Source organism: Sus scrofa, chromosome 17, assembly GCF_054392235.1.
Source record: "Sus scrofa isolate SSC_HxYL_T2T_F1_AM1 chromosome 17, Sscrofa_HxYL_maternal_Yorkshire_Landrace_v2.0, whole genome shotgun sequence".
Lineage (NCBI taxonomy): Eukaryota > Metazoa > Chordata > Mammalia > Artiodactyla > Suidae > Sus > Sus scrofa.
In genome coordinates, this window is record NC_139399.1 from 32,265,609 (window position 1) to 32,278,446 (window position 12,838).

Consider the following 12,838-nt stretch of genomic DNA (forward strand, 5'->3'; position numbering starts at 1 on the left):
AGGGAACTCCTTTATTTATTTTTAATAACAAACACATACCCAGTACTTAGGGTGTAGCTGGCACCGTTCTGAGCATTTCACATAATAAGCTCCTAGCGTCCTGAAACCAACTCAGCTGGGGTTTCCTCAGCTCCAATTTACAGATGAGGCATAGCGAGGTTACGTCAGGGAGTAACACTCGCCAGCACTTTTCTAACAGCTTTGCTTCTGCTGAAGCTCAGCTACTTTTGTCTTTTTAATAAAGGAGGGACAGTATATCCCCATGTTTGTTTCTCACACTGAGCCCTGAATCCTGTGTTGATGGGGCACCCCCATAGGACCATAAGACCCTCTGCCCCCTCCCTGCGAGTGTGTGGGGCAGCCCTTCCTTCTCCTGGAGAAGCAGGGATTCTACAGGCAAAGGCTAACAGCACACTCCTGATGCTAATGATGACCTGGGGTGTGAACCGGAAAAAAAAATACAAAAACAAAAACGCAGAACAATGACAGGCTTTCAAACATGGCTTTGATCAGTCCAGAAGAAGCCAGCCTAGATTCTGCAAGATGCCAGGTTTTTCCTGTGTCAGGTTTCTCTAACGTGCCTTTGCAGTAGCATCTGCACAATTCTGGCCAGATCCACCTGTGGCCAGGACTATAATTTGCTTGAGATTTTTATTTAAATCAACTCAGTTAAAAAAAAAAAAACTAAAAATATTCTTTATTCATGTCTTCAGTTCTAAGGATGAAATCCATTTAATAGTGACATTTTATGAACACATTTTTATCTACTAAAATAAAAGAAATCTATGTACCAACTAAAATCATGGCATGTCTTCCAGTGCTGTGAGTTCTACGTTTTGGAGAATTCAAATTTTTGAGCTGGTAAAAGCCAGTCTTTACTCTCTAATTTAAAAATATGGAAATAATTCAAACACACCTTTAGAAATTATCTTTATATATGAATATAACATATATGTGCAAATATGTATATATGAATCTACCCACACATTTCAAATGGCTGAGAAAGGAAACTAAGCAGGAATCAGGCATTAGGTCGGGGGCAGCGAAAGCCCTGGAGCAAGGACATGTGGAACATTTTAACAAGAAACCACAGCATCTGGCCAGTAAAGTTCAATCACCACCACTACTACACAAGTATCATGTCTTCTCAACAAAAACCTCAAATATTATAATGCATAGCTTTTACTCAATAAGATGGGAGGAGGGACTCAGTATGCAGAAATAAGATTACAAAAACTTGATTAATTGGAAACGTTATTTTACATTGTTTCTCCAGGCAGACTGAAATAGCATGCATGCCTAAAGGGAGGGTCCACCAGAGCCTGGGGGTTCCCCTCAGATGCACCAGGATGGGGGTGGTGCTGGATTCAGGATCCTACCCACCCTTCCTCCACAGCAGCTCCAAGCTTATCTGCTTCTACAACGTCCTTCCTCATAAAAGACTCTCAAGAAGAAATCTGGAAACCACTGGCAGTGTCCAGTTTCCTCACCTTACCAATGAGGAAACTGAAGCTTAGAGAAGGTCAGTCACAAGACTTTGGGTCACTCAGCAAAGCACAGTGGAATCCGAGTGTAAAGAATTCCACATCTAAGAATCCCCATTGTGGCTCAGCAGAAATGAATTCAACCCGTATCCATGAGGATTCGGGTTCGAATCCTGGCCCCACTCAGTGGGTTAAGGATCTGGCATTGCCACAGCTGTGGTGTAGGTCACAGACATGGCTCAGATCTGGCCTTGTTGTGGCTGTGGCATAAGCTGGTAGCTGCAGTTCTGATTGGACCCCCAGCCTAGGAACTTCCATATGCCGTACCTGCAGCTCTAGTGGGGGAACAATAGTGACCATCTCTGGGCAGAATATTGGTACTTAAAAAAAAAAAAAAAAGGAAAGAGGAAAACCTCAACATCCAGACTCTGGGGTTTATCTGACCAAAATCACTTCCAAGAATGCCCTCCCGCAGACATACACTGGTGATCCTAGGGAATGCCACTGTACCAACACCCTCACCTGTCCTCAAAAAAAGAGGATGTGTGATGAACCACCAATTCTGTGAGGAGGGGCTGGTGACCAGCGATAGCCAATGAACTGCTATGAGTCAAGGTAAGTCAATCAGAAATAAGATGAAGTATGACATAAGGAAACAGGCGTATCTCTTCGTGAAAAGTTGAATCCATCAAACAATGCCTAAATGGATTAGGAAAGCTTCCTAATTAGTAATGACAGAAACAACAACAATGAAAATAGCAACAAGATAAAAGCAATGGCTATAATTTATTATTATGTACCAAACACTAGAGTCAGTCAGCACTTTATATACACTTAATATCTCTGTGGCACAAATATTTTTATTCCTACTATTATAGATAAAAAAAATTGAGGCGTTCTCATTGTGGCTTAGCAGGTTAAGAACCTGACTAGTATCCAGAAGATGCGGTTCGATCCCTGGCCTCGTTCAGTGGGTTAAGGACCCAGCATTGCCATTAGCTGTAGTGTAGGTCACAGATGCAGCTCAGATCCCATACTGGCAGCTGCAGCTCCAACTGGACCCCTAGCCTGGCAACTTACATATACCATAGGTGGGGCCCTAAAAAAGAAAAAAAAAAAATGAGCCTAAATGGATGGTAGGGTGAGCAACAAACTGTCCTGGTTTGCCTGGCAGTAAATAGTTTCCAAGCTGTGGAACTGTTAGTGCTGAGAGCAGGGGCATCCAGGACAACCTGAGGTGGCTGGTGACCATCCCTGTGGGGCTGGTAGGTGACAGAAACTCCCATGTGGGCCTAGCTCCTGAGCCACCACCACCTTCTGTGGGATAACTTCCCTCCATGAGCTCCAAGCTCAGAGAGTTTTGCACTATCATCTAAAGATGTGCATCACCAGTTGCATACAAACAACACTTTCACACGTAGCTTTACTTCCTCATGTAAGAAAGATGCAAAGCACCACAGAGCCACCAGCCTCCATTATCCAGAAGGGCAAAGATGGGGACACTTACCTTGATCTCGAACTCGAAGTGCTCGTCCTTCCCTTGGCCGCAGAGGACATAGCGCGGGATACTGATTTTGATGGGGTCCTTCAGGTCGTCTGGACTCACTCCCAACGAGCGAGACACCATCCGCTATCAAAGGCGCGCCGGATGGGAGAACAAAGAGAGACTGAGATCACTGCACTGCAAACAGTCGCCTGGGCAGGCGGTGAAACACGCTTCAAGCAGAGGAAAGAACATCAAACCAGGAGAGTTTATTTAGAAAAATGATGGTTTCTTTTGAAGAGAAATGCTTACGTCCCTCTCAGGACAAAAGACCATTTCTTTAGGGAGACCATTCCACAAAGGTAGAGGAACAGCACTTCTAAATGTTGTTTGGCTTTGATGTTCCTTCCAATTTAAAAGAACAAGTGAAAAAAAAGGGGGGGGGAGGACATATTACATCTCCTGACTTTAAAAAAAAATCTGGTATAAACCAGATTCTTTTCTGAAAAGTCCTATCACACTGAACAACAGCTTTGTTCTTCAAAGAGTACCAGACTGCCGTACAGAAAGCTCGGAAGCTGGAGATTCTATCCAAATTTACTTCATTTTTAACCTCGAGGCATTTCTGCAAGGCAGTGGGGTGTGGCAAGCTCTTTAAATCACAATTAAAATGAATTCCCCAGTGTTTTCTTTAGGCTCCATCTGATTAATAATCAACTGAGCTCTGACCAATGTGTGTGTTCCGGATGGAGGGGTTTGAGGAAGTCATTAAAAAAATTCGAAAGCAGTTTTCTTGAGTGTGAATGGGAGGAGATCTCTGAACAATCCTCATCATTTACACTAGTGGATGGTTTAAAAAAAAAAAACAAACAGAAGAAACTATGTTTTTGAAGCAGTAGCAGTAATACAACAATTAAAATCATAGTTATCACTTATTGAATACTTACTTATTACTTAGAACTGTGCCAAGCGACTTATGTGACTTATGTGCATTGTTTCATTTAATCCTCATGATCCCCCCTCCCCTCATGAGACATGAACCATCATTAACCCAGTTAGTAGATGAGAGAGGCCCCAGACTGACAGCTCAGGTAACTTGTAAGAGTTTAAATAACTTAAGAGGTAGGCGGGAGAGCCAGGGCTCGAACACAGACTAACCAAGAGAACCCACCTGCATCACCACTACACTGCCATCAAGACATTTTATTTATTTACTTTTAATTGTAGTACAGCTGATGTACAGCATGGTGTCAGTTTCAGGTTTACAGCAAAGTGATTCAATTACACATGCACTTTTTTTCTGATTCTTCTCCATTTTAGGTTATTACAAGATACTGAACGCAGTTCCCTGTGCCAGACAGTAAATCCCTGTTGTTTATCTATTTTATGTACAGTGCTCTGTACCTGTTCATCCCCTACTCCCAATTTACCCCCTCCCCCCACTTCCCCCTTTGGTAATCATAATTTGTTTTCTATGTCTGTGAGTCTGTTCCTGTTTTGTATATAGATTCATTTGCATTGTTTTTTGGTTTCCACATACAAGTGACATTATACGTTCTTCTCTGACTTACCTCACTTTATTAGCTTTCATGAAATTTTAAAATAAATAAACTGAACTGATAAACAGTTCGACACACACAGAATTTAAGAAGATGGAAATCTTGTGATTATGTAATGAAATTCATGTATCTGAAAAGGCAACAGGGGCAACAAGCTCCCCTTCCCTCTGGCAGAAAGGGGTCTTGGACTCAGGCAGCCTCGGCCAGGTGTAGCGTGGAAGGGCCCACTTTGCTGTGCATGTGAAAACTCAGGTCTCTGGGTGACAAGGGCGTGTGTGGTTTGCCCCAGATGGCTGCTTTCATCTAGCTGACAGTATAAACATCTTGGCGTGATATGAAGTTACCAAAGCCTTCAAGAGCATCTTAATTTTTCACTGCATAGCTGGTTACCCCCAATGAGAACGATCCATTTTATTGCAATGCTGCACCTGTTTAGCTGCCCTTGGTGTCAAAAACAAGAGTGTAAATTCCTAAACAGAGAGTTTCTCAATATGTGTGTTGCCAAAAACCTTTCAAGCCACCAACAGTATATTTTCAAATTACTGTGAATGAAGACATTTCCCAGAACATGGAATGTGTATATCTATTTGACGGAGAAAAGGCAGAGAAATAATCTAGTGCTTTTATTTATTTTCAACAAACACATTAACACATTTAATATTAAGGAATGTCTCTAACCTCGAAGCCTTCTTGGTTTAGCCATGAATTCCTAGCACTTCTTGCCTTAGCCCTGAAACTTTTTTTTTTTTTTTTTTAATGGCTGCACCCATGGTATATGGAAGTTCCCAGGCCAGAGACTGAAGCTGAGCCACGGCTGAGACCTACACCACTGATGCAGCAACAAGGAATCCTTTAACCCACTCTGCAAGGCTGGGGATGGAACCTACAACCTGAGTCACTGCGGTTAGATTCTTAACCCACTGTGCCCCAGCAGGAACTCCAACACATTTAATGTTAAGTAACGTCTCTGACCTCACAGGCTTCATGGTTTAGCTGTGAAGTCCTAGCCCCGCTGCCTTGACCCTGAAACTTTCTGTCATGCTTATAACTGTATGTTTCAAGTAGGGGCAGAACCTCTCTTGCAGATGTGACACAATCATCTGGGAAATCCACGGTTACACCTGTGTGTGTGTGTGTGTGTGTGTGTGTGTGTGTGTGTGTGTGTGTGTAGTTGGGAGTACAGAGCTGTGGAGATGTGACACAATCATCTGGGAAATCCACGGTTACACGTGTGTGTGTGTGTGTGTGTGTAGTTGGGAGTACAGAGCTGTGGAGCTTAGAACAACCTTGGCGGAAGGAGATGCTGTTTCAGAACTCTGAAGCAACAACTGATGATACTATTTTAGAAGACCCACTTGCAATATATCAGAAAGAACCTGGATCCTCCCTACCGGTCAGACCAACAGGCCCTCCTGCAGCTGACTGGTGAGCAGCCCTCTCTGCTGAGTTACAGGTTCCCTCCTAAGAGGCAAGAATAAGGGAAAGGAGGAAGGAAGCAGAGCAAATAAAGTACTCCCCTGCAGGCTTGGTCAACACACAGAGTGATAAGCCTGGACAGGGCTGGAAGTGCTCCTGGACCACAATAAAGCCCTAGAGGTCTGGTGGTCCCAAGTAGAGAGGCAGCAGCTCCAGCCAGGGGACAGGAAAGCCTCATGGAGAAAGGGCTCTGCAGCCAGGTACAGAAGGATGAACAGGAGTTTTCTAGGAGGAAGTGAATGTGCATTCTGGCAGAGAAAAGGACATCCTCTGGGCAAATAAATACTTGGACGAGGTTTGGCATAGTGTAGGTGCAGAGAGGAGGGGAGGAGGGGGAGTGAGGGGAAATAAACATTCCTCTTAAATCACTTAGGAACCGTGTATTATCACGGCTTCTCTGAAAGGCGTGGACGACAGCACTAACTTGTGGAGTACACGCAGCACTGAGACTACCCTGTTTGCTTCCGAGGCAGACACAGGAGAAGAACTTGGATTCCAGACGGCGTGCCTGTCAGGACTCTGACAGAGAAGGAGAATGAGAATCAAATACAAGCTTTAGGATCCTGTCTCTGGGTAATGGCCCTCCATCCTCTGCCCCTCCGTTTCTATGGAAGCAAGCATGATGTTTACCAAATCACATCTATGGGGCACGAACACACTGTGACCAAGGCCGTGTAAACTTCTGGTCAGAGGCCAACTCTGACAAGGAAACTGATCATTACAGTGGGATTAGAAAGTTACAATGGGGTCACTGAGTGAAAAAAAATAAATATGGACAGTGTTATCTAAATGTCTTGAATTTTACTGAGGAAGAACTGCAGTCAAAACAGCCAAGATCCTTGTTAACCAAGCAATGGAGACTTTTTTTTTTAAAGTATAGTTGATTTATAATGTTTTGCCAATTTCTGCTGTACAGCAGTGACCCCATCATGCGCGCACACACATATATACACATACATACACATATAATTTCCCCCCCCCTTTTTTTGGTCTTTTTTTCCTTTCTAGGGTCACATATATGGCATATGGAGCTGTAGCCACCAGCCTACACCACAGCCATAGCAACACTGGATCCAAGGAGAGTCTGCAACCTACGCCACAGCTCACAGCAATGCTGGATCCTTAACCCACTGAGCAAGGCCAGGGATCGAACCCGCAACCTTATGGTTCCTAGTCGGATTTGTTAACCATTGAGCCACGACAGGAACTCCTTCCTTTCTTATGTTATCTTTCATCATGGTCTATCCCAAGAGATTAGATACAGTTCCCTGTGCTATAAGGCAGGACCTCATTGCTTATCCATTCTAAATGTAAGAGTTTGCATCTAACAACCCCAAACTCCCCATCTCTCCCACTCTCTCCCTCTTCCGCTTGGCAACCCCAAGTCTGTTCTCCATGTCCGTGAGTCTCTTTCTGTTCTGTAGATAGGTTCACTTGTGCCATATTTTAGATTCCACAGATAAGTGATATCATATGGTATTTGTCTTTCTTTTTCTGACTTCACTTAGTATGAGAATATCTAGTTGCATCTATGTTGCTGCAAATTATTTAATTCTTTTTATGCCTAAGTAGTATCCCATTATATGTATGTACCATATCGTATTAATTCATTCATCTGTCAATGGACATTTAGGTTAATTTTAACTTTCCAAATGCTTTTTCCTAAAGGCACCCCCAGGAAATATAATCAAACGTTGGTGTCTGGTATTGATTACCAGCTACAGGGCCGCATCCTGGGAATACAAAGTAAGTTTGATAAAATTTCTGTACCTTCTTAGACCTTTAGTTTTTCTCAACTGCATTAGGTTTTAAACAAAGACTTGTGGGGTTTTTTTCACTCTAGATGTATCATAGGCTAAAGTTAGCAAACACTACCTTAACTTTCTCCTTTTATATGTCGGCTTTCAAAGGGGGTTAAGGCTGTAATTGATGGTCTGGTTACAGGCATTTTAAGATTAGAAAGTTCTCTAATTCTAAGAATGTATAACTGAAATCAATTGCTAATGAAAAGAAAGCTGCATGAAGCATAGGCTCAGAAACCCTTTAAAGAAAAAAATTCACTGCCTTTGATAATTTAAATGGGTATGTGAGTTACGTACAGGCCGGTTATCTGGGAGAGACTGGATCTTATAATACCAGGTAGCTCAACTAGATGTAGGACAGACCTTTCTATACCAACACATGCACGTGCACCCTAAGATATGATTCTAGGGAGTTCCTGCTGTGGCTCAGCAGGTTAAGAACCCAACTGGGATCCATGAGGATGAGCATTTGATCTCTGGCCTCGCCCCCTTAGTGGGTTAAGGATCTAGCATTGCCAGTGGCTGTGGCGTCGGTCGCATATGTGGCTCAGATCCAGCATGGCTGTAGCTAGGGCATAGGCCTTGAGCTGCAGCTTGGATTCAACCCCAGCCCCGGAACTTCCATATGCTGCAGCTGTGATTGTAAAAAAGAATAAAAAATTAATTTTATAACTTAAAAAAATGGTTCTAGACGGCACACAAGAGCCACTGACCAACCAGCACTTGACAGCGAAGAGGAAGTAAATCCTTTGCTGAGAAGAGGATAATTGTCAGCGTCCCCACTACTGCCTGTGGCCAAAGTTTAGTTCAATCTCACTGACTTCACAGTAACTAAACATCAACAGGTATAGAGACGTGAACACCTGCAGGAATGAATGACTAAGCTGGGGATCCAAAAACATGTGAGCAGAAATAGAGAAATAAAGTGTATGTGTTTCCATCAAGTCACTGTGACAACGTCATCTGTAGAAATTACCTTTTGAAGCCAATTTGATGAGACATGTCAGAGTCTCTGGATACAGTGTGAAAGCTTCCTGACATCGCCCTGAACTAAGGCAGGAAGGAAAACTCACATAAATGCCTCCTATGTTTATTTTTTTATTTGAAAGTAACTATATTTTGAACATCTTTTTGAGTTTATAGTAGACACATAAATGTGGGCTGTAATCATATCATATCCTAATATTTATGAGATCTTTTAAATTTCCATGGAATTACTTATTTTGGTATTGGTTGCAGTTTTCTCTCTATGCAGAAAAAAGATTCTTAAGACTTGGAGGGGGAAGCAGGTGACACATAGTAGTAGGAGGGAAAGAAACAGGAAGGACTGTAGGTTTAGAAGCACATCTTGCAGGAAATCTGGACAAATACGAAGGACACATTAAGGAATCTGAATGTGTCAGGGAGTGGCTCTCTTTAGAAATAAAAGCATTTAATCAGTAACTTGGATTATATTTCTATATTTTATATATATATATATATACACACACACACACATACATATTTTTTTTCTTTTTAATTCTTTTTTGGCTGCCCCAAGGCTTATGGAGTTTTTGGGCCAAGAATCAGATCCGAGCCACAGTTATGGCAATGCTAGATCCTTTAACCTACTGTGCTGGGCCAGGGATTGAACCCTGTACCATGTGCTGCAGAGAGGCCGCCAATCCTGTTGCACCACAGTGGGAACTCCAGAAATATATTTTAAAATAAGATACAAAGAAATATTTTTATAATAGCTTTTAACAAATCAGTGTCCTGGGTCCACAAATACAATCTTTTTTCCAGTGTCAGGGAAACACTACAGTCCGGTCCTCAGCCAAAAGAAGCAGACAGAATATAGGCGATATATTTTGAATATTCAGATTAGAATCTGCTCTTCCTACTCAGGCTGTCTCCTTCGATAGGAACAAATTAAGGGAATTAATAGTAAGTGGCATTAACAGCAACTCAGATCGCTGTCGGCGCTACAGAGGGCACAGAGCGGACCAAGTCTATAGGGAGCCATCCGCATTTCCCGCATTTCCCCCTAAACGCTCTAATTATGTACCAGATGGTGGGATTCAGTATATGCTTTAATGATGACAAGGTCAGGCCTCAGGATGGCTGTGGATCTCCTAGAGCCAGATTTCCAAGCTTTGCTTCTAAAACACATGCAATCCTGGGTTTTTATCAGATTTAACAAAATTAGTAATTCCCCTTTCTCTGTTCCCAGCATTGCACACATTTCTAACCAAGCACACAAGCCACAGCAATAGTTCTAATTAGGTATTATCATTAGGCACCAGCTGTGGCCCAGCAGCTTGAAGACAGGGGCCTGGGGCAGAGAAGGTGAGGGTGCATCATATTCTCAAATCTGAGCCATGTCACAAGAAATGTGGCCTAAAGGTAAGCTGTGTGGGCAGGTGTACGTCACAAACATGGCAAAGAGCCAAGACATACTTGCATCTTTCTCCAGGAGGTGAGCCTGCTGGTGCTGCGGGGGCTCAGGGCCAAAACTGTGCCACCTCCGAAGATGTAGTACCTACATCTACATCACCTGGACTTGCTACAACATGAGGCACACCTGCTGCGGGTCCTCTCACTGCCAAGGTCAGGACTTAGCCACAGCCTGATGCAGAGAGACCCCACTGACCACAGCTCATCTTAAAGTGAGTTTAGAAGACTCACGTCAGGAAACAGAAATAGGGTTCGTCAGGAAATAGAAATAGGGTTTTCAAATAAAGGATTACTTCTTTACTTTTGACATATATCTGTATCTCTACGTCATTAAGGATAATTACCCAGAAAATGACAAACTGTGTTTGGTAGAGATACTTGTGGAATATAGAGTTTAGTGGCCTTACAGTAAATTCTAATCTGTGATTTTTTTTCTTTTTAGGGCCGCACCTGCAGCATATGGAAGTTCCTGGGCTAGGGGTTGAACTGGAGCTGCAGCTCAAGCCTATGCCAACAGTCATGGCAATGCCCAATCCAAGTCACACTGCAGCTTGCAATGTCAGGTCCTTAAACCACCAAGTGAGGCCAGGGATCAAACCCAAATCCTCACAGACACTATGTCGGGTTCTTAACCACCCATAACAGGAACTCCTAATCTGTAATTCTTTAAAGTAGATTATTTCAGCCATGAAGATCTCAGTGGATCAACACTGTTTCAAGGTTTGGAAGTACTGATGAATGTTTCAACTTGAAAGCATGAAAAATGTCCCCATCTTTCTCTAGACCAAAAAGAACTTTGATGGTCATTGTCTCCGAATAACCCATCATTAAATGGATGGTTTAAAAAAAAAAAGTTTGGTATGGCACATGGAGAAAGTGGCAGCAACTGTCAAGTGGCCCTTGTTCCCAAATAAAACTCTATGTGGCTTAGAACCTGAAGAGGGAAAATCAGGTGTTCTCCTTTCTGGTTTTACAATGTCTTTAATGACCTGTGAAAAGGGCCATTCACCTTCACTCATTGATTTTTGCTGAGCTCTAGTTTGGGTTCAAATTGTGCGGAATTCTAAGGTCCAGAAGAGACTAAAGTGGGGGTAGGGCACTGGCAAGCCCTCTTTATCAGGTTTCTGTAATGCTTATCATTTAACCTTCCAACTAAAGGAGCAACTTCAAGCACACAAGGTTATCTGTACCACTTGCTGCAATGATTATATCCAGGCTTCTCTTCTATGAGAGCTAAAATGCAGCAAGCAAAAGGAGATATAAAGCCTGCAAGAAACAAAGGAACTGCTAAGAAACTTGTAAGGCAATTCTTGAAAAACAGAACTCATTAAAAGAGAAATAATTTTTAACATCTAGAAATTCCAAGAAAAAATGCACAAGAAAAAAAAAATTCTTCCAATTACTTATTCATATGAAAAAAGAAATCAATAAAAAAAAAAATGTATGCAGGCCAGTCAAGAATAACTATGACCAGAGGTGACCTTGGCATTGTGAAAAGATTATATGTTCTAGAGTAAAGTCTATGTTTGAGTTCCACTTCTCAAATATGTGATCCTTTCAGATATGCAATGGAAATCTGGAGTTCCCATCATGGCTCAGTGGTTAACGAACTCAACTTGTATCCATGAGGATACAGGTTTAGTCCCTGGCCTCACTCAGTGGGTTAAGGATCTGGCGTTGCTGTGAGCTGTGGTGTAGGTCGCGGATGCAGCTCAGATCCCAGTTGCTATGGCTATGGTGTAGGCTGGCAGCTGTAGCTGCAATTCAACCCCTAGCCTGGGAACCTCCATGTGCCGCAGGTGCTGCCCTAAAACAAACAAACAAACAAAAAAAACAAAAAAAAAAAAAAGAAAGAGAAATCCATGACAATTCCCCCATCCCAGGGAGGCTCACTGTGGGACTTCAAAGGAACAACGCACAGGGAAGAAGTCCATGCCCTGTAAACCACAGTGTAAAGGGTGGTTGGGTTGTTATCACTGTGACCCACTGCCTCTTCAGCAACTTTAACAAGATGATATAAGACATACTGTGAGCAGTGATTTACCACAGAAATCTCGTTCCTCCTCACTAACTGGATTATTCAGTTCTACTCCTTACAAAGAGTTATTTATTTATTTATTTTGCTTTTGGGGGTCGCACCTGTGGCATATGGCGGTTCGCAGGCTAGGGTTCCAATTGAAGCCATGTCCTCATGGATACTAGTTGGGTTCAGAACCTCTGAGCCACAACGGGAACTCCCAAAGGAGTTTTTTTGAATAAAACAAGGATGCATCGTTAACAAAAGATTAGATGGTGATGGTTTGGAAACTGTGTTAGGAACCAGCAGAGGGACCGAAACGTGTTGTAGGTAAAGCAGGAAAATGAGAGGAGGGGAGAGAGAGGGAGGGAGGGAGGGAGGGAGAGGGACAACTGTGATCCCTGAAGGGCTGCAATACAGTATGACTGTGGTATAGACTGTGACAGAAGGCGCCCTGGAGGGACGGACTGCAGATGGAGGTCACCGTGAGGAAGGAGATGGAAGGAACAGTCTAAAAATGGGAGCAGGAGTTCCCGTCGTGGCGCAGTGGTTAACGAATCCGACTAGGAACCATGAGGTTG

The 12,838-nt window shown here is 42.9% G+C and overlaps 1 protein-coding gene across 18 annotated transcripts in view; it reads right to left on the minus strand.

Moving 5' to 3' along the window:
• The window catches only part of KIF16B (kinesin family member 16B), a 308,817-nt gene that overhangs the window by 77,149 nt on the left and 218,830 nt on the right, over nucleotides 1-12,838 (minus strand). For all 18 annotated transcript variants that reach the window (XM_085004496.1, XM_085004502.1, XM_021078047.2 and 15 more), the window contains one exon: nucleotides 2,992-3,114. In XM_085004496.1, the coding sequence (XP_084860622.1) occupies nucleotides 2,992-3,114 (123 nt within the window). The remainder of the gene's footprint in view (nucleotides 1-2,991; nucleotides 3,115-12,838) is intronic.